Raw genomic sequence first — 23,687 nt, forward strand, 5'->3', positions numbered from 1 at the left:
CCCAGAGGATTTCCTGTGCTCACCAGGCCCAGGTAACTGGGTCCCAGGAATTCCAGAGGGTGGAAGCTCTGCTGGTAACTGGAATGTCTGCAGACACCTCCCAGGGAGGGAAGTACCTGTTATCGCTCTGCCTGTTGAAGCAGCAGCCCCTGGGTATGGCCATGGGGAGGAGATGAAGAAGAGCACAAGATGGGTGCGTCACGAGGTGCTGTGGGGCCGTGTCTCCTCTGGGTCAGAGCTGCCGCCACCAGGCCTCATCCTGGCCCTGTTCAAGCCCACGAGCATCCTTCACCCTCCCTGCCTGCGCTGCTGCCGTGACAAGCACTATCCCTAGGCCTCAGATGCCCTTTCCCCAAAAGACCGGAGCCACCCAATCCCACAGAGCTTCCCACACTTCCTGGGCTGTCATTTCTGCCTGCAGCCCCGTGTCCTGCCTTAAATAACCCCCCCTTGTCGGCTCCTGCCCAGCTGCAGGATCTCAGCGATCCCATCTTGTTTCACAAAGAGGCACTGAGAGGCAGAGAGAGCCCCAGACGGTCTGGGGTGAGATGGAAGATGTCCCATCAGACAACTCCCCGGGCCAGCGCCGCCAGCCAGCAGAGCTCCAGAGGAACATGGGAGCTGTCACATGGATGCCTGCAGACAGGAAGAGACTGCAGGTGGACAAACATCCCTCTTCATCATTAGCAAGGAAGATGCTGTTCAGGCATCAGGTATAGGCCAAGGGGAATGGCTTGAACCTGCCAGAGGGGAGACTGAGATGAGCTCTTAGGCAGAAGCTCTTCCCTGTGAGGGTGCTGAGGTGCTGGCACAGGGTGCCCAGAGAAGCTGTGGCTGCCCCATCCCTGGCAGTGTTCAAGGCCAGGTTGGACACAGGGGCTTGGAGCAAGCTGCTCTATGGAAGAGGTCCCTGCCCATGGCAGGGTTGGAGCTGGAGGAGCTTCAGGTCCCTTCCAGCCCACACCAGGCTGGGCTCTGCTGAACCCCGGCAGAGCAAAGCCATTTTTTTCCAGCACGGTCCCTGCACCCCTTTGCTCACCGGGTCCCGGGTCCCTGTCCCGCGGGCCGGGGCTGTTTTGCCGGGGCCCGGCTGGGGGCGTTGTGTCCCCGCGGTGCCCTCGGCCCCGGGGTGTCCGCAGCACCCGGACCCGGACCCGGCGGGACCCTGCGCGGCCCCGGGTGCGGGGTAAGGGGGGACCGCACCGCTGCGGGCAGCGCGCACCCGGCCCCGCTTCCTGCCCGGGGCTCCTCCGGGATCCGCCTCATCAGCGACGGGGCTGGACGGGGCTCAGGGCGTGGAGAGCTCTGCTCCTGCGAGCCCGTTGCTCCTGCCCCTGCCGCAGCCCCTGCTCCGCCGGGGGCTCACCCTGTGCTTGTCCCCACGCTGTCGCCCTGCTCTGCCCCTGCAAACGTCCCTTGCCTCAAGCACCGCCGTTTGCTTCCACCCTGCTCCGTGCTGGCCGCTCTGCCTGCGCCCAGCTCCTGCCTGCGGCAGCCGATGGGACCGGCTGGGCATCCCCTGAATTGCCTGCTCTGGCCAAAGGAGCAAGTGGGAAGTGACCACAGACACAGCGGGTCCCTGGCCCTGGCCCTGTCCCTGCCTCCTCAGCAGCCAAAACCACCGGGCACTCCCGGGATGCTTTGTGCCCACGGGAATGGATCCGTGCTTTGGTGCTGAGCTCCCAACAGACTCCCAGTACTCCCTGGCCTGGCTACAGTGATTACTGTTAGTGAGCTAACACGGGGCTCTCCACTCCCTCCTTCCCTTGGCTTCAGCCTCTCTAAGCCTACCCTGGGCTCCAAGTCAGCAAAAAGAGCCCTGGGGTCTGCTTTTAAGTGAGGGAAGTTCTGCTTCCCAAACCGTCTCCTGCATGGCACCGGTGCTCTGTCCCGTGCTGCAGAACCTTCCCTCAGGAGCTGAGCCCGCTCTCCTGAGCTGCTTTCCTTACACGGACAGAAAAAGGAAATTATGGGGTGAAAAGCAGACCTCAGCCAAGGAAAGTCGCTCCACAGCTTCCTGTGTGTCTGGGTCCACAGCCTGGCCCTGTTTCCATTCACTGCATGGGATGCCATGGGCACAGGAGCCCTGAGTGAGGGCCTGGAGGCAGGGAAAGGCAGAGTGTCCTGGGAACGCTCCAGTGAGGGATGTCATGATGGGGAGGGCAGGTCCTGCAGCTCCAGTACAGCCTGCACCAGCGTGGGAAAGTTGTGCAGGGTATTTTGGGAGCGGAGGAGCAGCACAAGGGTTGCACAAAGGTGGCAGCGCTGGAGGGATGAGTCCCCTCCGACCAGGCTGAGTGGTGGGGTGCTTGGTTCACGCCCAAGGCAGCCCCATAGGCCCCAAAAGTAGTGACCCTTGTAAGCTGGGTGCCCACTCTGAGCCTCCAGAACTGCTTGGACATGCAAACAGCACCCAAAGGCCTCACCAGGAAGGCGAAACAGGGAGACAACCACATGGCAAGGTCCAGTTTTGCACCATTCTGTGCTACCCTGGTCCCGGCTCAGTCCCACAGGGATCCCCCTGAGCAGGGGAAGCAGGAAGGGACACGGATGAGCTGTGACCCTGCTGGGTGCTGCCTGTCCTGCCCATCGGATGCTCCTGGGGTGCAAAGAAGCGTGGTGCTGGGGCAAAGTTGGGCAGAAGCCGCGGGTGGGGGGAGCGGGGAGATGAAGCAGGAAGAGCAGGAGCCCCTCACTGCAAGAGGAGCCGCAGCCGGTGCCGGGCGCTGCGCGGTGGGAACTGCACTCCCAAAGAGCCACGGGCTCAGGGACACCGCTGGCAGAGGTTGGCACCGGCTCCCACGCTCGCGGATGTCCCGCTGCTCTTTCCGATTGCGTGTCCCTTCTGGGAGAGAGGGATGGGGAGGTGCTGGCCAGGCCCCTTCCCACCTCCCCTCCACGTCCCCGGCCCCATTTGGTGCCAAAGCCGTCCCGAAGCCACCTCGCCACCGGGGACACGCTCCTCGGGCACCGCAACCGCTGATCCCCGGCTCCGAGCATGGTCCCCGGGGGCGCGGGCACACCCCTGCGCACGCAGGATCCCGGGAATGCCGGGCGATGCGGGCACGGGGGCTGCCGGCGCTGCCAGCACCGTGATTGGCACCGCGGGGGACGAATGTCACTGCTGAGACGCGGCTGAGGCTACCTGAAGGACCCCGCATGTCCTCAGGTTTCAGTCATGACCATCTGACAGCAGCAGCAGCTGCGCTGCCAACAGCCACTCGCGGAGCCAAAGCCTCCAGGAGTCGAAGGAGAGGGAAATTCTGGCCCTAAAAGGTCTCTCCTTGGGATTTTGCTCTCTCCACCCAACAGTAAGTACTGGATTCAGGCCTGGGATGCTGCCAGGCCCCCAGGCAGGGTCTACGGGTCTCGGATGTCCCCGTGTTTGTCACTGTCACTGTGCCCGGAGCGGTCCAAGCAACACGGGGGCTCCACCACCGGAGTGCTGGAGGTGGACGGGAGCCCCCGTGCTCACCGGGGTGGGTTCAGAGCTGTCGGCACCCGCCGGACCCCCGGCATGGAACCAGCCCGGGATGGGGGGAGAAAGCCCCCACAAAGGCACCGTCAGGGCACAGGGACGAGGGTGTCAGAGCCACCGGACCCTCGGTGGTCACGGAGCGGCTGCTGGAGGAGAGGGGACAGTGGGGATGTGACGGCAACCGGTTTGTGAAGCACCTTCCCGCCGGAGGAAGGCAGCTCCAGGCAGGGCTCAGGAGTCGCCTTTCTCCTGCCTTCTCCTCCTGGGATCTAAATATAAACCTCGGCTGGGCCAAGCCAAGGTTGCAGCAAAGGTCTGCGGGTGCTGCTCAGTGTCCCCTTTCGGGAAGGCGCCTGCGCCTGCAGAGCCCCTGCAGGGACCCCGCGGGGAGCAGAGGAGGACGAGGGACCCCCCTGCCCTTCCCGAGCAGCGGTGTCAGGGTAACACCATTCACACACCGGGGTTGCACGCAGAGCCGATGGCTGTGGGGTGCTGGGGACGCAGGGTGAGCCCCATATGGGGCTCAGGGCTCAGTTCCCCCTAAGGGCAGTGGGGAACAGGCAGTGCCAGGGGGGGATTCAGCTCATTTTGGGGCTGTTGGATCCATCCACGTGCCAGCAGCGGGTGCACGGGGATGTGCAAAGCTCCCATCCCTTGCTGCGTGTGTAGGGACAAAGTTTTAGAGTTTATCCAGAGGGAAGCAGCCACCCTCATCCCCCTGGATCTCTCGGTCCCATTCTGCATCCCTGCTCTCTTGCTTGTTGCAGTTGCAGAGTGAAGTTTGTAGATAAGCACAAGCATTTCCTCCCCTGCCCACACTGCTGCTGCTATAGAAGTGAGGGGTCAGTCTGGGCATGCAGTGATTTAACAGTGGATACCGATGGGGGGGCAACAACTCCATAAATCCCAGGAGACAGCAGCACACCCCAACAGGTCCTGGAGGGGGGATCCTGCACATGTAGCTGATGGTTTGATGGTGCCTCCTCTAGTCCTTGCTAGAAAATAGCCTGATGTTCTAATGGTTCAGGGGGGGAAAAGGGCATATTTACTGGAACTGGAGAACACAGAGTCCTGCCTTGACTCGGGTGTGCTAACATTGAAATAGCATCTTCTATTTTCCACTGCCTGCATAAGGGTCCAGTGAACATCACTCAGGGCAAAAAGTGCCCTGTGGAGCTACTCAGGCAGATCCGTCTCTCGCTGGGAAACTTGCTGGATTTGGGCTAGGAGGGCTCGCAGCAGATATTGAGACACCAGCATCGTTCCTGTGCTCAGCAGGTTGGATTAACCAGGTCATTCCTACAGAGGGGAGGAAGAGGGGAATCGTGCCGGAGGGTTTGGGGAGTTTTGATAGCAAAGATCTGAGCTCCAGAGACGCCAGGGTGGGTGCTCAGCCTCTGTGCCTGTCTGTCTGTCCAGCTGCCTCCCTCCTTGGCTATTTATACAGCCCTTGGGAACATCTCCCTTTCGAGTCTCCCTTCTCCAGATCCAGGTGGATTTGAATGAGATCCCTCCGGAGCTGAAGGGCAAGAGGGGGGTCTGCAGGGCTCAGCACTCGGAGCTGGGCACGGGGAGGGCTGTGATGGCTGCAGGTGCCCTGTATTGCTGCTGGTTTGCAGGATGCTGCTGCAGGGTATTGGGCTACAGCGGCTGTGATGGGAAACGGCATCCCCCAGCCCTGGGATGCTGCCCTCAGAGTGTGAATCCCATGGGAGCATCAGGCCTAGGGCTGCTCCCAGCGCTGCTTGGTGGTGGGAGCAGTGGGGCCGTGTCTGTCCTGGCATCCCTTGGAGTGGCTGGGTCTCTGCCCCCCAAGCCTGGGGCACGCATGGGGGCCAGGAGGTCCTTATGGCCCCACGCCACCCTCCCTCCCCCCACGCTGTCCCCTCGCTCAGATCGTTTCCAAGCCATGAGAGCTGCTGGCAGGGAGGAGCAGGGGCTTTGGGCGACACCGAGTGCAGGCAGCGGGCAGGGGGCAAGCGCAGCGTCCCTGCTTTGACTCTTCCCCTTCTGCTCCAGCCTCCACCAAGGCCAAACCCCCTGAAATTAACCCAGGCATCTACCCACCCCAGCATCCCCTTTCCAGCAATCGCATCCCGGGATCAACAGGGACAGGGGGATGAGAAGGAGGTGGGGATGGGGTGGTCCCTCCACTTCTGCCTCCCCTGGCTCCAGGCAGGAGGGGGTTAGCGCATTGCTGCAGGATGTTGCAACCTCCTATTTCCATCTGTGGCCTTGGAGAGCATCTGAGGACTTCACAGCTTCCAGCCTACGTCTGCCATCTCCTCCTTCCACCTCCTCCTGCCAGCACATTGAGGTACCCTTGGTAGGGCTGCAGGCAGAGAGCAAAGTGCCAGAGCTCGAGTAAATCCAGGATGACAGTAATTGATGAATTGTAGTAACGTAGTTTCCATGTGGCTCCTGATGCTGGTGGCCAGAGTGGAGGCACCTCTGCAGGGTTCGTGTACGTCCCATGGGGAGGTTGTGCCCCCTCGGCACGTTCAGCTCCAAGGATTTGGCTCTCCAAGGGAAGGCAGTGGTGACACGGGCTCTGCTGTGTCTTTGTAAGGAGCTGGGGCCAGGGAGCAGCATCTTGTGTGGCAGGGGATGGACAGGGGCTGGGAACGTTTGGAGACCTCCTCTTGGTCTGCCCACGAAAGGCAGCATCGAGGAGGCAGAAGGCAGCAGGGCAGAATCATTCCCATAGCACTGAACTCGTTCAATGCGTGCTTAAAGCCAGGGCAACCACCGAGCATTACTGCAGAGGGATTAGCACCCAGTGAGTGACCTTGGCCGGCCTGCACCAGCCTGGGGGACCCTGCTGGCACCTGAAGAGCATGAACTTGCTGCAGCACCTCAGCCCCCCTGGTCTGAGTAGGAAAAGTCATCCCCAGGCTCGCTCTGGAGTTTCTCAGGGGCTTTCAGCAGACCACCCCTTCTCCTTGGTACCGCGCGAGCCACAGGCTCCCTGGGATGACGGATGTTGCTTGGAAGCATCCCACATTCCTGCCGGCGCAGTTGGCTTGGGCCATGCTTCAGGCGCAGGAACAAAACACACCCAGAAGAGGGTGAAGCTCAGTGGTGACAGGAGGTGGCACAGGGGGACATGTCCCTAACAGGAGCCGGGCTTGGCAGGCAAGAGGCTGGAGTTGGAGCCATGTAGGCCATGGGACTTCCAGCCCAGCATGGAGAAGGCTCAGGCCATTAGTCAAAGGATAATGCTGGAAATGAAGAATTACCTTTTTTCTCACTAAGTCTTCCAAGCCCAAAGCTCAATGCGAACAGAGGGGGAAGAGGCTTGGGGTGAATCTCTCCGGATTTATTGGTGTTATTTTCAGTGTTATATTCTTTCCATGAAAACTCAGCATCTTTGAACCAGGTCAGCCTAAAAACGCACCGAGCCCATGGCGGGCTCAAAGGGCAGTTACAAGAGGTGTTTTATAGAGCAGAACATTTTTGAGACTTCACATTGATGTTCTCAGATAGGCTTTGCAATGTAGTTAGAGCAAAGCATTAAGGGGATGACAAGATATCTGGGGATAGTCAGCATCAGACTCTCAAATAGCACATTATCATGTTACAGAAAGGGACATCATTTATAAAATGGCTAATTTTGTCTGGCACAATTGAAGAGTGTTAATCCCGGTTACTGCTGGAAACTCAGAATCTCAAGCTCACTAATGCAGCCCCAGGCCCCGCTCAGCAGGCAGGCAAATCACCCCTGGGCAGGTCTGGAAGAGAATTTCTACAACCCTGTGCTATTTGTGGGCAGAAAAAATATAAAAAAGGTTTCACATTAGATTTTCATTTCAATTTTCTCTCTTTTCAAAACTCAGGGAAAATACAATAGGAAATAAACTACAGCGTAAAGGGGCATCAGGAAACCTGGAGAGGGGCTTTGGACAAGGGCCTGTAGGGACAGGGCAAGGGGAATGGCTTTAACCTGCCAGAGGGGAGACTGAGATGAGCTCTTAGGCAGAAGCTCTTCCCTGTGAGGGTGCTGAGGCGCTGGCACAGGGTGCCCAGAGAAGCTGTGGCTGCCCCATCCCTGGCAGTGTTCAAGGCCAGGTTGGACACAGGGGCTTGGAGCAAGCTGCTCCAGTGGAAGGGGTCCCTGCCTGTGGCAGGGGTTGGAGCTGATTGATCTTTAAGGTCCTTTCAACCCAAACCACTCTGTGGTTCTATGAAACCCCTGCAGGACTTTTCAAGCTCTGACATCCCTAGGAACCTGCCAGAAGGGTTTTTCAGGTGTACAGAGGTGAGGAACATAGAGGCGGTAAGGACTTTGGTATTTAATCACCCCATAAAGCTCCCTGTTCTCTATGGATGCATAAATGCTGTCCTGACCACACTGAGTGTCCTCACCCTTGGGTGAGGTTTGAACATGCACATGTTCTGCTGGCAGTGGGTCTCCTGGCCAGCGTGGGTTTTGTACCTATTTAACACATGCATGGGTGGGCTCACGGGGCATGCAGCAGGGTTGGGACAGCGAGACCCATGGCATGGCTCCTGGGTGAGGAGAAGGTTGCCACAGGGATTGGGAGCGCAAGGATGGATGCAGCAGCACTTAGGATGCACCTGACTGAGAACCCATCACTGGGCTGTGACTCATCCCCAGACCCCGGGGTCCCAGCTGCTCCCTATTGCACCATCCCACCCCACCCCGGGTGTCCTCATGGGATGAATAAAGGGAGGGTGGGGAGGGCTGTGCTGTGGGCAGTCAGCCTCTGGGTGCTGGGTTGCTGTGTCCCAGGAGGTTTTGGGGTGCAGGTGGCAAGGAGCGGGGTGCTGCAGGGCTGTGATTGCAGCGGGCTGCGCTGCGCTGGGGCTGTGTGCGCAGCAGGGGCCTCTTTCCAGAGCTCTGTCGCTGCTGGCGGCCGCTTTACCTCCCCGCAGTCCCCCGGGGGCTCGCAGGGGGTCTCTGGCCTGGGCAGCCTCAGGCTCCCGGGAGCGCTTTCCCAGCGCGGTTCTGGGCCGTGCCCGGCTCCGCAGGCTCAGCCCCTTCAGCAGCACCGCGGGCTCGGAGCGCGGTCCCTGCGCGGGTGCTGCCGCCCCGAGCGCCCTGCAGTGCCCTGCGGTCGGGCTCCAGCTGCCTCCAGCCATCACCGCGCGGGTCGGGTTTCCGCACCCCCATGACTCTGCTCATTCCTCCTCCCATGGCAGGACCGGAGCTCTGAGCGAGCAGCACCGGCGCTGTTTCAGCCCGGGTCTCCTCTTCCTCCCGTGGATCCGTTTGCAGGGCTGGTGTTCCCACCATAAGGACATGGAGCTGCTGGAGCCAGTCCAGAGGAGGTCACAGGGATGAGCAGGGGCTGGAGCAGCTCCCATGTGGAGCCAGGCTGGGAACACCGGGGCTGTTTAGCCTGGGGAAGAGAAGCTGTGCGGGGACCTCAGAGCAGCTTCCAGTGTCTGAAGGGGGCTACAGGGATGCTGGAGAGGGGCTCTTCCTCAGGGACTGCTCTAGTGGAAGGTGGCCCTGCCCACAGCAGGGGATTGGAACTGGATGAGCTTTAAGGCCCCTTCCAACACAAACCAGTCTGGGATTCTGTATCATAAGATGCTTAACCTGATGGTGCTTTTTGCTTGGAAGCTGAATTGGGGTCTTGGATGAGGAGCACATGCGGTGTTCCATCATCAGGTGATCCATGCATAATAATCTTCCTTGCAAGTTCAAACCCCATTTGCAAACACTGCCTAGACCCTTCCATCCCCTTGCTCGGGGGCTGAGCAGCCGCATCCCACTCCAGCACTGTCTTCTCCCTGTGTCCCCGCAGGCTGGGCACCGGCGTCCTGGTTGCAGAATGAGAGCATGGCCGGCCTGCACATCCCGGGCATCGAGAACCTGCGCCCCTTCACACCCGCCTCGCTGGCTGCCATCGAGCAGCGCATCGCCGAGGCCGAGGCGCTCCGGATAAAGCGGCAGCACGTGGAGCTGCCCGAGGAGGAAGAGATCAAACCCAGGAGCGACCTGGAAGCCGGGAAGAACCTGCCCCTCATCTATGGTGACCCCCCCCTGGAGCTCATCGGGACCCCGCTGGAGGACCTGGACCCATTCTACAAGGATAAGAAGGTGAGGGGCAGAGCTTAGCCCATGGGCAGACCTGGCTTTCATAGAACCATAGAACGGTTTGGGTTGGAAGGGACCTTAAAGCATCTCCAGCTCCAACCCCTGCCACGGGCAGGGACACCTTCCACTGGAGCAGCTTGCTCCAAGCCCCTGTGTCCAACCTGGCCTTGAACACTGCCAGGGATGGGGCAGCCACAGCTTCTCTGGGCACCCTGTGCCAGCGCCTCAGCACCCTCACAGGGAAGAGCTTCTGCCTTAGATCTAACCTGAACTTCCCCTGTTTCAGTTTGAATCCAACACCCCTTGCCCTATTGCTACAGTCCCTGCTGAAGAGCCCCTCTCCAGTGTCCCTGTAGGCTTCAAATGTATGTCCAAGAAAAAGGCCAAAGCATGCACCTCCTATTTCAGCCATGCCCCAGGGTCTCATCTGAGCCCATCTTGGCTTCCTATAGCCCCAGGCTGCTGTGGTTGCTTCTCCAAAGCAGAACATCCTTTCCTTGGCCTTTGGAGATCCCAAGCATGCATAGTGGTCTCACCTCTAATGGCAGCACTTGGTCTATGGGTGTTTTGGGGTGTACAAAAGAGCTAACCCATCTCCCTCCTGCCTCTCCTCCACAGACATTCATAGTCCTCAACAAAGGGAAGTGCATCTACCGCTTCTCGGCAACCCCTGCCCTCTACCTGCTGGGGCCCTTCCACCCCATCCGCAGAGGAGCCATCAAAGTGCTCATCCATTCATATCCTTGCCCTCTGCAGTGCTGCTCCATTGCCAGGTCAAACCCTGATGCTCAGAGTGCAACCAATCATGGGAGAGGGCAGGGAGAGGTGCTTCCCAATGGTGTGGGGAGCAAACGTCCTGGGCTGGCCCCCTCTATGGCCAGGACCCTTCTTGAGGAGTGGGTGTTTGACAGCTTTGGGTGGCACCAAGAGCTCAGTCATAAAGGGAAGGAATCCGTTTGGTTGGAAAAGGGAAGAAATTCCAGTGTTGCAGCTTCCCAGGAAGAGGTCTGAGGTCTGGCAAAACTTGGAAAGGAAGGAGAATGTTTACAGGTCAGAAGATCCTGACCCATCCAGGAAGCAGGTACATTGGGGATGTCTGGGAGAGGGAAGGCAGAGAACCAGGACACGGGTACAGGGCAGGAAGGAGGCAGTTTGGTCAGTGCTGGGATTTTGGGTGTGAGACAACCAGAGATGGAAAGACAGGAACGGATGCCAGGAGCAAGAGGGACACTGGGATGGGTGGAAGGTGATCCCACAGAGCTGTGGTGACAGCAGGGGTTGGTGGCCAGGAGGAGGGAGGAAATAGATAGGGTGTTTGTGGCAGAGGACCAGAGAAGTGGGGAAAGCTTTGTCCTGGGGTGCTGGAGAGGAAGGAGCATGGGACAAGAAGGGGAGGCAGAGCCAGCACCATGGAGATGGGAGAGGAGCAGAAAGGGAGGGCAAGGGCCAGGACCATGCATGGGAGCAGAAGGAAAGTGTGAGCACAGGACTGAGACGGGAGACATGGGACCAAGGTGGGAGCCAGGACAAGAGCTTGGCTTCATAACGGTGTGAAAGGGGGAATCCAGAGCACAGCCACAGTGTTTCTCCTTGACCAGGCTGTAAATTGTTCAGCATGTTGATCATGATCACCATCTTAACCAACTGCGTGTTTATGACGATGAGCAACCCCCCGGCGTGGTCCAAGAACGTGGAGTAAGTCCCTGCCTCCTCCCCCAGCCATGGAGCATCCTGGCTTGGCCTTGCTCAGCAGGGACAGGACAAGGCTGAGAGAGCAGTGTTGGGATGCAGGCACCCTTCAGAGGAGGAGAGGGGTCACCGGAGGTGCTGGTGGCCCTCATCTCAGAAGGGATGTCCATGCTCTGCAAAGGCATTGCAAAGAGCGGGAATGTTTCAGAGCTGCCCAAAATCTGGTGGGTTCCCTGTGACAGGAGACCACTGCAGGGCAGGTTGGGTCAGGACAAGTCAGCAGTGAGAGTCTGGAGAGGCTGAGCAGATCCAAGGAGCATGGGCAGCCAGCCCCTGGGAGAAGGGGAAATACAGCATGTTCTGCTGTGGTTCTGCACAGTTGGGCCTCAGCAGGGCTCTGCAGAGAGTGTGGTGGTGGGAGATCAGCAGGATCAGAGGTACTGCAGAAGCCACCAAAGGGATTGGTACCTCAGGATACCCCAGCTTGCCCTGCAAGGTGAAGCACCCCAAGAACCCAGCAGCCTGTGACCCCCAAGCTCAGCTTCCTGCCATGGTCCTGCTGTCAGGGATAGACAAAACCTCATCCTGAGCTGGCCCGTGGACCCGGGTGAGCTTCCCCATGGTCACCGTTCCCATTCCAGATACACCTTCACCGGGATATACACCTTTGAGTCCCTCATCAAGATACTGTCAAGAGGCTTCTGCATCAATGACTTCACATTCCTGCGCGACCCGTGGAATTGGCTGGACTTCATGGTCATCTCCATGGCGTGAGTGTGGTGGGATGGGGGCAGGAGGAGGGCTGACAAACAGGGGTGTAGGTGCCTGTCTGCAGAGCCCCTGAAGCCCTCTCCTCTCCTGTCCTGCAGCTACATTACCGAGTTTGTGGACCTGGGGAACATCTCTGCTCTCAGAACCTTCCGTGTCCTCCGTGCCTTGAAAACCATCACCGTGATACCAGGTGGGACTTAAAGAAGGGGTCTCTTGTCTGTGTCTTCCCTTTCCTCGAGCTCAGGTTTTCCCACAGTTCACATCAATTCCCTGTTCTTTTGACAGCTCAGAGAGAAAACAGAGGAAATAAGGTAACCCTTATTTTCCACATGGCTTTTGGCTCAGGTCCTGCTGATTCCACATCTTCAAATGAGCTGCTCTCACTTCTTTTGGCCAAGGAAAGCTCATGATGGGCCAGATGTGTTGTTTGTAGAGTCCTTGGAGATGCCTTAAGTGGGCTTGTTCTCATGTGTTTATGGGCTCGATTAACCCATAGGCTTTGCTTGGTCCTTTGGAGCCATAAACTCAGTTTCATCCCTACTGCTGACGGCACCAGTGCCAGGGTTGAGATACTGAATGGGTCTTAGTGCAGATGAGCATGAGCTCAGCAGTGCCACCTCCCCCCAGGCCTGAAGACCATCGTGGGGGCTCTGATCCAGTCGGTGAAGAAGCTCTCGGATGTGATGATCCTCACCGTCTTCTGCCTGAGCGTGTTCGCCCTCATCGGCCTCCAGCTCTTCATGGGCAACCTGCGGCAGAAGTGCGTGCGGTGGCCGCCCCTCAATGCCACCCTGCTGGAGGACCTGGTGCTGGACAACGACACCGCGGCCAACGCAACGCTCTACAGCAGCTTCACCGCTGACACGGCCAGCAACTTCACCGGCAACCTCACCAGCAACAGCACCTTTGATTTTGAGGCCTATATCAATGATGAAGGTAAAGGCTTGTGCATCCCCTTCTCCATTGACCCATCAGCCTGGTTTGCTCCTCCTGGTTTCTTTGCTCTTCCCCCATCTCAGGCCAGGATGGTTTGCTGTGACCAGTGGGCAAAATGGGCTGTGCACAATCACAGGGTGGATGGATGGGATGAAATCCTCTTTGTCGGGGAAAATGCAATCCACATGGGCAAGGTGGAGTCCTCCAGAGAGATTTCACCATGAGAAGGCCTGGACAAAACAGTGTCTCCATCTCTTGAGCTCGCTAGTGAGGACACAGCCTCCCCTGGCTGATCACAGCAGGGATACCAAATCTTCCAGGGGCAGATGGGACTTTGGGTTGAAAGCCAGAGGGAAAGACATCCAACTGTGCAAGTAGCTCTGGCATTAATTACAGGAAGGCTTCTTTGTAGAGGTGCAGATAATATTTGGGGTCTGAGTGCAGTGCAATCAGCACCAGCACCCTGCAGCCCTGCCTTCACACTGACAGCTCCTGGGGCCAGGACAAAGCCACCCTGCCTGGAGCATCACTCCTCGATGAGCCCACATAGGGTGGATAAAAGCCTGGTGGCAAGAAGCCAGCCGGAGCCAGGGATGCCTTGAGGATGCTCCAGGAAAGGCTGTGCTGTGTGATGCCCGGGGTGGGATCCTGCTTCCCTTCGCTATGTCCTGGGGTGGGAGGCTCCAGGAGCTCCCCCATGGCTCCCTGGGGGAGGTGACCTGCGGTGGCACCGTGTGGCAGCTCCCGTGGCTCAGGAGCTCTAAGGACCCTTGGCCTGTGAGCAGGGGGGGTTCCCCACCAATAGGGCTGGTTGGGATGGGTGATAGCCATGGCACAGCAGCGGTGCCTCCAGGCTTTCCTGGGACCCCTGCAATCCTCGGTGCTCCCTAGGAATGCCCTGCAGTTTTCCATGTTTTCCCAGCAAAACAGACCAGCCCTTTGACTCTGTGTTAATCCACCTTCCAATGGGCCCTGGCCAGCCTGTCTGTTCCTGGAGCTCTTTATTGGCTTGGGAGCCATCTGGGTGGGTGGGTGAAACAATGCCATGAGTGAGCTCTCTGAGCTGGTGCCAAACAGTTCAATGCAAGTAGCAAAGTCAGCAGAGAGGAGATAACCCAGTGGCCAGCGCTGGGATTCTGGGAATTGCCCTGCCAGGGAGGAGCTGCCAAGATTCTGATGATCAGTGTCTGTGCTTTGATTTGATGGCTTGCTCTTTCCCCAACCCAAAGCCAATTTCTACTTCCTGGAGGGAGCGCTGGACGCCCTGCTCTGCGGGAACAGCAGCGATGCTGGGTGAGTGCAGCTCATGCTGGTGGCACTTTGGCTCCCCAGGAGGGGACAAGGACAGTGCAGCTTGTGGGACTGCTGATGCTTGGGATGGACATGATTGAGGGTGGGAATGTAGGTCTATGGGTGAATGGTTCAGGAATCCCAACTATATCTGGGAGGGGGGGTATTGGTCCAGGCATCCCAACTGTATCAGCCTGGGGTTATGGGTCCAGGCATGCTGAATGTACCAGCTTTGGGACAGCTGGTATCAGTTTGGGCATCCCAACTGTCGATGTGAGGGAAAGGTCTTCTGAAGCATCCCAGCGCCTCCAGGAATGGAGACTTTGGCTGCAGGAGCAGGAGGGGCAGCACCAGGGTCTCAACCAGCTGCCCCTGCGGCTCCTTTGGTAGGAAGTGCCCTGAAGGGTACCAGTGCATGAAGGCAGGGAGGAACCCGAACTACGGCTACACCAGCTACGATACCTTCAGCTGGGCTTTCCTGGCCCTCTTCCGCCTCATGACGCAGGACTTCTGGGAGAACCTCTTCCAGCTGGTAGGCACCAAATCCTTATCCCTCTGCAAAGGTTCCTCTCTTTTTGGTGCCGCCCCTGATCCCAGACAAGTAGAAAGTCACTTGATCGGAAACCTGTGGGACCTTGTCCTGCAGTTTATGGGTCTAACCAGGACCAGCAGAGATGGGCACAGCCCCATGCAGCTGCCCAACCTGAGCAGTGCTGTGTATTTCCCATAGTAAATCCTGGGTATGCTGTCAGCTAGATCATCAAAGTCAGGGCTTTATAAGAGTACCTCTTGTATGTAGCACATCTCTGGCTTGAGGTAAGGGGGAAGAGCCACTTGTCCCCTGCACTGAGTCATCCTCTAGGGAGAAGATGCAGACCCCACGAAATCCCAGCTCACCCCAGGTCCAGAGGCAGTTGATACAGGAGCAAGCCTGTGTCGAGAGGCTCCGAGTGTCCTCTGGGAATGGCTGTGCCCTAGAGAAAGGCCACTCATGGCCCAAGGGTGAAACTGGGGGCTGAGAGAGATCAGCTCCTGCCCCAGCAAAGCGAATCTGATGAAAGATTAGTCCCATCTCCGTATATTGCAGCCCTTGGGCTACCAGATAGCACAGAACCACAGCCAGGAGGGTGCCCAGGTGCAACAGCTTCCCTTGGGAGCCTCCTCTTTCCACAGACGCTGCGTGCAGCAGGGAAAACGTACATGATCTTCTTCGTGGTGGTTATATTCCTTGGCTCCTTCTACCTCATCAACCTCATACTCGCGGTGGTGGCCATGGCTTACGCAGAGCAGAACGATGCCACGCTGCTGGAGGAGCAGCAGAAGGAGGAGGAATTCCAGCAGCTTATGGAGCAGCTGAAGAAGCAGCAAGAGGAGCAAGAGAAGATGGTTGGTGCAAAGGGTGGGGGCCAAAATGAGGGACCTTAGAAACAGGGGGAGAAAAGGGGAGGCAGTGACAAGCGTGGCGGTGCCTCCACGTAAAATCCAAGAATAAGCCAAATTCGGGCCATAAGGTAACAATTGAGTTACTATCTGGGGGCTCACAGCAGAAGTTGAGATATTATCCTGAGTGGGGGAAGAAAGAAATGATGGATTTCCACATCCCAAATCCAGCACAGGGAGCACTGGGAGGCAGCAGAGGTGCAGCACAGAGGTGGGGTGTTGCTTGAAAGAAAGAGAGGTGTGAAAGGCACCAGAACTGATAACCTATATTCCTACAGCATGTCAGGAGCAGGAGACCTGGCAGAAATTATGATCAGGGTATGAAAGAAGTTCTCAAGGAAGAGAGAGTGGGCAGCAAAGCTCAGTGCATTAGCAAACCACATGTGGTGGGAGAGGAGCAGATGGTCCTTAAAGGTCTCTTCCAGTCCAAACTATTCCATGACTCTATAAATACTGGGTTAGGAGGGACTTCAAGGATCATCTGATCCAACCTTTCTTGGTAAAAGCACAGTCTAGACAAGAGATTTGCTCCACTGTGGCCTCAGGTGTTATCTTAGCCCCTTTCCAGTCCTTGGGAGTCTCTTTTCAGCACAACAAGCCCATAGAACCATGAAGAAAAGCTTCTGTGATGTCTGATACTGCAGCCCAGCCACTTTCCATCTTTAATCCTCCCTTTGGTCTATGTCAGCAGCATCCTCAGGGCACATCCCTGCAAACCCAACTGTTTGGGCAAAAGACCAGCTTCCTTGATGTACAGAGACCCAGAGCAATGCTTTACTCTAGAACCTCTATCTCATTCCTTATCAGTTCCGAGCCACAACATCCTCTGAGGAAGTGACTTGCTCTTATCTGGCTGCTGCTGTTTGCAGGATGGGTCTAAGCAAAGCCCTGCCCCAGGGATGGGGAATCCAGGGCTAGACATAAAGCTGGTGCTGTGGCTGGTTCCCCAGGCTACTTAACCAGTGAGTTACCCACAGGCTTATGAAGGAACGATGCCTCTTTATTAATAGTCACCTGGAGGAATGGAGAAGACAGATAAGGCTGAGTGAGGGCAAAGCACCTACAGCAAACAGGGCAGAAGTTCTTCCATGTGGCTGCAGAGAGGGTGATGGGATGTGGCTCCCGATGGCTGCAGACAGGGGGTGATGGGATGTGGCTCCCGATGGCTGCAGACAGGGGGTGATGGGATGTGGCTCCCGATGGCTGCAGACAGGGGGTGATGGGATGTGGCTCCCGATGGCTGCAGACAGGGGGTGATGGGATGTGGCTCCCGATGGCTGCAGACAGGGGGTGATGGGATGTGGCTCCCGATGGCTGCAGACAGGGGGTGATGGGATGTGGCTCCCGATGGCTGCAGACAGGGGGTGATGGGATGTGGGTGCTGCAGTTGCAGGACCGGCGGTCCAGCAGCAGTTCCCTGCCCAGCAGTGTGGCTGAGAAGGAGCGCGACTCAGACCTCAACAGTGACCAGGACAAGGCAAAGGACTGCAATGGGCAGGTGATCCCCAAGGTCGTGCTGCAGCGCTCTGCCACAGTGGTTGATGTAAGTGTTTGACTCTAACATTTCTTGAGGGTACCCACCCCAGTAAACCCTCAGCTTATTGTGGGCTCAGTCCTACAAGCCTTTCTGCAGCCTGTAGCTCACATCTCTCCAGACCATGCCCTTTCTTCTGCCTGCTCTACCTGTAAGTGCATTAAACATCCCATGCCCTCCTCTCCTTGCAGTTCAACCCAGTCAATGACCTGGAGAAACCTGACCACAACCACCTCTCTGTAGGCAACCAAGATGGGCCAGGCCTTGAGAAGAGGGTGGGGAGTGCCATCAGTGTCCTCTCCAACGCTGTGGAAGGTACGTCCTGCCCCAGCCTGGGTGCCCCGGGGGGCTTGGGGTGCTCAGCACGCACCAGTGGTAGAGGCTGGCACAAATCTCCAGCCCCAGGCAAGGGCTGGCTCTGGACCTGGGGCCTCCACATGAGGTCACTGCAGTGATGCTCAAGGAAGGTTTTTCATCCCGACTCACTGGGATGATTCCTAGAGGCAATAATGCAACATCCCATGGAAATGAATGGGATTGCAGTTTATTACAGCTGTCTCCAGAGCCAGCTGGGAGCTGTTGAGTGGCCTCCCAAGAGCTGCTGCCTCACCTTCAGCAAAAAGTACCATGGACTCAGCAATAAGAGGCTTCTCAGCCCCGTCCCCCATGAGAAGGGGCAACCAAACCTTATGGCCACCCCGTGGCAGTTCCCTTGGATGTCTTTGCAATCGCAGTGTGGCAGAGACACCTCAAATCCTGCCCAAGTGCCGAGAGCAGGATTGGACCCTCAGTTCCCTGGGTTACCTGATGTTCCATCCAGGTTTGGAGGGTGAGGTCTGCACCATCACCTTGCCTGGGTGTGGGAAGGCTCCTCCTTTTAGGCCCCGTATTTAACTCATAGATGGTCTGGGGCTGGTTCAGGACCTCAGGAGAGGTCTCCTTCAGGGGGCCCCACCAGGAGGAGGACAGGATAAGCCCGCACTGATGTAATTTTCTTCCTGCCCTCAGAGCTGGAGGAAGCTCACCAGAAGTGCCCACCCTGGTGGTATAAATTTGCCCACACGTTCTTGGTGTGGAACTGCTGTCTTCCCTGGCGGAAGCTGAAGGAGTTTGTCAAGCTGGTGGTGATGGACCCCTTCGTGGACCTGGGCATCACCATCTGCATTGTGCTCAACACACTCTTCATGGCCATGGAGCATTACCCCATGACGGAGGAGTTTGAGAACGTGCTGAGCGTTGGGAACCTGGTAGGCAGCTACGGGCATCCCATCCTTCCCCATTCAGAGCCACAGCATCTGCCTGGTGGGCAGATCCCCTCTGCTGCCATGGTGTCACCTGAACAGCACTGGAGCATCCCTGAAACACCTCCCCCCTGCTGCGAAAGTGCTGCAGGGTCCAATCACAGCATCTCATCCCTGGAGGGATGCCCCATCCCTGGCAGTGCTCAAGGCCAGGTTGGACACAGGGGTTTGGAGCAAGCTGCTCCAGTGGAAGGGGTCCCTGCCCATGGCAGGGGTTGGAGCTGGAGGAGCTCTGAGGTCCCTTCCAACCCAAACCATACTGTGAGCCCTTTCTGTGGCTGTGTGAGTCTATGGCCAATGAAAGGAGCTGCTACATCCTGGGGGGGTCCCAAGGTTTCTGTAGCTTGCTCTTCCTCAAATATTTACTGACTGCAGGAACACCTGACTTCTTGCCAGGCATTTCCTCGGTTACAGGTAAAGGAATGGGAGCGCTCAGCATCTCCTCTCCTGCCACCTTGCCCTGCTGGGACCTCTCTGCATGGGCACTGGAGTGACACAGGCAGGGTGTCAGCACGCAGAGTGACGCTCAGCACACAGCTGCTTTGTCTCTGGTTTCATTCAGGAAATACAAGGGGATTAATCACTGTTGCTCGATGCACGCTCACACTCAGAGGTGGCTCCGGCTTCTCCTGCGGCCAGCAGCGGCTCCGGGCAGGATGTGCAGCCCCAATTCCCGGTGCTGGGACTCCCTGAGACCCGGCACTTGGTCAAATGGGGTTATAGCAACTGAAATCCTTACTTTTTAGTTTCCACCTCCCAGTGTGCACCTTTGTGTCTGGCCACCAGTGCTCCCAGCCCGGCCTTGCAAGCCACACTGGGCAGTACCTGGGGAGCTGGTTCCCAGCTGGGGCTGGACAATCATGGAACCCCAGACTGGTTTGTGTTGGAAGGGACCTTTCCACACGGAGGCTCAGCACTGGCTCACAGTGAAGTGACCAGATACTGTTTCCCACAGGTCTTCACGGGGATATTCACGGCAGAGATGGTTCTGAAGCTCATTGCCCTGGACCCCTACGAGTATTTCCAGCAGGGCTGGAACATCTTCGACAGCATCATTGTCACCCTGAGCCTGGTGGAGCTGGGCCTGGCCAACGTGCAAGGGCTCTCTGTGCTCCGCTCCTTCCGCTTGGTACGTGCCTGGGGGTGAGGTGTGCCTGGGGTTTGGATGCAGTTGCCACCAGGATGGAGAATGGTTTGGTCAGCCTCCTTTGGGGTGGTCACCAACGGGTCCCCTGTTAATGATAGCACCAAAAGTCAAGCTGAATACTCGGGAAAATCAGGCTCTTTGCAAGCAGTGCTTCCTGCCTTTATGAAGCTGTCACATGAAGGTCTAATCCCAGCCTTGCTGCAATCCTGTGGCAGTGAAACCCCCAGGCAAATCAATGTCTTGTCTCCTTGCTCCTCGTAGCTGAGGGTTTTCAAGCTCGCCAAGTCCTGGCCCACCCTCAACATGCTCATCAAGATCATTGGCAACTCTGTGGGTGCCCTGGGGAACCTCACGCTGGTGCTGGCCATCATCGTCTTCATCTTTGCCGTGGTGGGGATGCAGCTCTTTGGGAAGAGCTACATAGAGTGCGTGTGCAAGATCTCTGTGGACTGCACGCTGCCCCGCTGGCACATGAATGACTTCTTCCACTCCTTCCTCATCGTCTTCCGCATCCTCTGCGGGGAGTGGATCGAGACCATGTGGGACTGCATGGAGGTGGCTGGCCAGACCATGTGCCTCATCGTCTTCATGATGGTCATGGTCATCGGGAACCTCGTGGTGAGTCTTGGAGCTGGGGTGGACCCACAGTGGAAGGTAAATTAGAAGATGTAACTGGCATTCCCCACTCCCCTGGGATGAGGGATAGTGCAGTGTTAACGATGAGGGATGGGTGCAGTGTTAGACCCACCTCACCCTTTGGTTCTGGGTGCTTCTGGGACCAGATCCCCCTGGAAAGCTTTTGCAGATCCCTGTCCTCACCACGGTCCAGCTGCCATCCTGGTGATGCAGCATGGGGGCTCCTTCCCTGGCTTCTGGTGAACCCCTGCTCAGCAGCACCCTCCCCTTACCCTCCCTACTCTAACCCAGGCTCTGCAGGTCCACAAGTTCCAGGCGAGCACGAAATCCTTTCTAAACTTGGTCACGCTCTCGCTGGCAGCTCCGGAGCTTGTTTTCCAGGGCCCTGCTCTCCCTCCTTAAGGAGAAGGCAGGGGAGGGAAGCGCAGCCGCTTGCCGGATCGCTCCTGTTACTTGCCAAGGTTGTGTAAACCCTTTGGAATCTGCTTTGAAACCCTATCTGCCCCGGGAGCTGCTGCCGCCTCCCCCCCCCCGCAGTGGATGCCTGCTCCAGCCCAGGCTGGCACCAGGCTCCAGAGGGGTGAAAGCAGCCGCAGGGACCACCCCATAGCTGGGGTCAGGGAAGCTCAGAGCGCCTCGCTTTGGGGCAGAAGGGCAGGGTTTGGAGGCTGTTTGGCTTCCCTTGGCTCGTGCCAGGGATCTGGGCTTTGAACTGGCCCCCACAGCAGCATGGAGAGATCCACCGGCTGCAGCCCTCACCCTGGGGTGTCCCAGGGTCTGCGCTGGGCTGATGTGTGTGCATGGCTTCGGGGGGGAGCGCCCCATCACCCGGCAACAGTCTGTAACATTCCAGGGGGGAGCCCGTTCATCTGAATGGAAGAACCCCCCCACACACGCACCCTGAGCAGCAGGAGCAGCCTCCAGACAGAGCGCAGGGGCTTGAAGACCGGGAATCTCAGCAGAGACTCCCTGGAGACAGCCCCAAAAGGGGCTCTGGGAGCCTTCCTCCTCTGGAGCCAGTTTCTGGGCTAGGGCAGCCCCTCCAGGAGCAGGGTTTTCAGCTGCCAGAGGTGTAGCCCCCCCAGTCGCACCCTGGCCTTCAGGGAAAGCCCCGCAGCCCTCGCTGTGCTCCGTGCTGCTGCAAGGGGTTCATTTAAAGCTAAATGGAGAAACAGATCACAACCACCTGCAGAGCCACCTCTGCCCAACCCGTCCTCTCAGCCAGGCGCTCCTGGCTGTGCCTCAGGTATTTCCGAGTCATGGAGCCTGTCCCGCCTGCCGGGAGGTGTTTGTTCCTCCCCCTTCCCCTGCAGGGGGATGAGGTGATGCTGGGTAGTCCTTTACTGTTCATGACACTTTGAGCATTTCCTTTGGGGTTATTAAGGGAAAAGGGAGGAAGTCAGTCGGGTGACAAGGGAACAGCTTCCTTGTCCAAAAAGGCCGGAGCCAGCAGCCCCTATCAGCTGTAACTGGTGCTTAATGCGCGCATTACACCGAGGAGATAGCGGGGATGTATTTAAAGATGCGCTATGTCGGGAGCTATGAGCCGTGCGAGAACAGCCGTGACCTTGGGCAGGAGCCGATTCCCTTCTCAGATGCGCTGCGGGCACGAGGAGGCACAAACACCGAGAGCTGAGGCTTGGCCCCGCGGCCGCTCCGGGCAGTGACTGCGGGGCCGGTGCTGCCGCAGCTCCCGTGCCCCGGGGGGACCCCGTCCCGCTCCTCTTCCCGCTGCTGCTCCAGGGTTCTGGCATGCGGCGAGGCCACCCTGTGCCAGGCCAGGCTGCCCCGGCTCCAGGCACGTGCTTGAAGCAAGAGAGATCACAGGGAAGCAGCACGGAGCCGGTGCTTGCCCAGAGGAGCTGTCGCTGCCCCATCCCTGGCAGTGCTCAAGGCCAGGTTGGACACAGAGGCTTGGAGCAAGCTGCTTCAGTGGAAGGGGTCCCTGCCTGTGGCAGGGGTTTGGAGCTGAAGGAGCTTTAAGGTCCCTTCCACCCCAAACCATTCTACACAGAGCACTTGCATCCCATGAGCTTTTCTCTGAGGTGAAACACCACTTTACCAGAGACCACCCTCCTCTATGGAGAAAGGGATGAAGTTACTGCTGTGGCTTCGGCTCCTGCATGGCTCCAGGGCATTGGAGGCCCTCAGAAGCTTGGGGGGCATCTGAACTACCAGAGAGCTGATAGACCTTCAGGGAAGGTGGTTTGAGAGGGACTAAAGTGATGACTGGTACCCAAGCAGCTGGGGGTGACACTGAGAGCCCAGGGCGGGGTGAAGGAGGAGCATGTCCATGTCCTCCAGGAGATGAGGCTGGCACCTCTGCAGTCCCCAGAGCAGGGTGATGGGAGGGCAGGGTCCCATGAGACACCATAGCCATGACCGGACCCTTCTGGGGGGGACAATGCTGATTCTGGCCGTCAGTGCTGGTATTTGCTTTTGCGCCCTCCAGGTTCTGAACCTGTTCTTGGCTCTGCTGCTGAGCTCCTTCAGCGCTGACAGCCTGGCAGCATCCGACGACGACGGGGAGATGAACAACCTGCAAATCGCTATTGGCAGGATCACCAGGGGGATCGACTTTGTAAAGGCCTCTGTCATCACACTGCTCCGCAGGCTGTGGAAGGGGAAGAAGGTGGCCCCAGAGGAAGAGCAAGAGCCCAATAAGACTGACAACTCTGTGCTAAACCACGTGGACACAGGCCAGGAGCCCAAGTCGGAATACCTGGATGGCATCACTGGCAAAGAGCACTTTTTCATGGATGAACTGGACCACATGAATTTCATTAACAACCCCAACCTGACGGTGCAGGTCCCCATTGCCTCTGAGGAGTCTGACCTCTACGAGGAGACCAGCACCCAGTCCGACACTGAGGATGCCAAGGTAAGAGAGGCAGGTGGAGGGGCTTCAACCCAAAACCTGAGATTGACCCATTCTTGCTGTGCTGCCCAAAGGACCCTCATTTGGGTCACTTTGAGCTTCTTTGGCATAGGGCAAACTTGGGGGTTTTCAGCCTGGCATTTCCAGTGTAAGGTGGAGGTGGAGGGGTCCAAGCAGAGGTTTGGGCTGTTTTGGGTCAGGCTTTGGGGTTATTGCTAATGCCAGAGGGCCAAAGCACTCAGTTTGGGGTTAAAGATGTTCAAGAGGAATTTGATGCCAGGAAATCTGCTGATGGCTCCAACACTGGATCCACTGGTAATGCCTCTGAAAGCGTTATGAGGGAGGGCATGAAATCAGATGGAGGAGCTTAGCGCAAGTGAACATGAAGCGACAGAGTTTGGATCCAAAGCTGATGGGACAGCTGATGGGCACTGCTGCGCCACAGGGCAGGGAGGACTCGTGTCGGGGCTCGTGCTCTGGGAAGGTGTGGGGGAGATGTAAGAAACTTGGGAAAGCCTGA

The 23,687-nt window shown here is 57.8% G+C and overlaps 1 protein-coding gene across 2 annotated transcripts in view; it reads left to right on the plus strand.

Moving 5' to 3' along the window:
- The first annotated feature begins 2,991 nt into the window (after window positions 1–2,991).
- SCN4A (sodium voltage-gated channel alpha subunit 4) overlaps window positions 2,992–23,687 on the plus strand; it is a 31,921-nt gene continuing 11,225 nt past the window's right edge. Inside the window, exons 1-16 of one of the 2 annotated variants that reach the window (XM_057429927.1) lie at window positions 2,992–3,311; window positions 9,253–9,548; window positions 10,164–10,282; window positions 11,151–11,240; window positions 11,876–12,004; window positions 12,104–12,195; window positions 12,633–12,941; window positions 14,171–14,234; window positions 14,622–14,763; window positions 15,405–15,617; window positions 17,059–17,214; window positions 17,397–17,520; window positions 18,214–18,452; window positions 19,462–19,635; window positions 19,915–20,271; window positions 22,742–23,170. In XM_057429927.1, the coding sequence (XP_057285910.1) occupies window positions 9,288–9,548; window positions 10,164–10,282; window positions 11,151–11,240; window positions 11,876–12,004; window positions 12,104–12,195; window positions 12,633–12,941; window positions 14,171–14,234; window positions 14,622–14,763; window positions 15,405–15,617; window positions 17,059–17,214; window positions 17,397–17,520; window positions 18,214–18,452; window positions 19,462–19,635; window positions 19,915–20,271; window positions 22,742–23,170 (2,898 nt within the window). In that variant the 5' untranslated portion in view covers window positions 2,992–3,311; window positions 9,253–9,287. Of the gene's footprint in view, window positions 3,312–9,252; window positions 9,549–10,163; window positions 10,283–11,085; window positions 11,241–11,875; window positions 12,005–12,103; window positions 12,196–12,632; window positions 12,942–14,170; window positions 14,235–14,621; window positions 14,764–15,404; window positions 15,618–17,058; window positions 17,215–17,396; window positions 17,521–18,213; window positions 18,453–19,461; window positions 19,636–19,914; window positions 20,272–22,741; window positions 23,171–23,687 lie in introns of those variants that run through there. The other variant, XM_057429926.1, reaches the window with a different exon arrangement.

This window comes from Pezoporus wallicus, unplaced genomic scaffold (genome assembly GCF_028554395.1).
Source record: "Pezoporus wallicus isolate ANWC-B61680 ecotype Strahan unplaced genomic scaffold, APGP_CSIRO_Pwel_v1 contig_14529, whole genome shotgun sequence".
NCBI lineage: Eukaryota > Metazoa > Chordata > Aves > Psittaciformes > Psittacidae > Pezoporus > Pezoporus wallicus.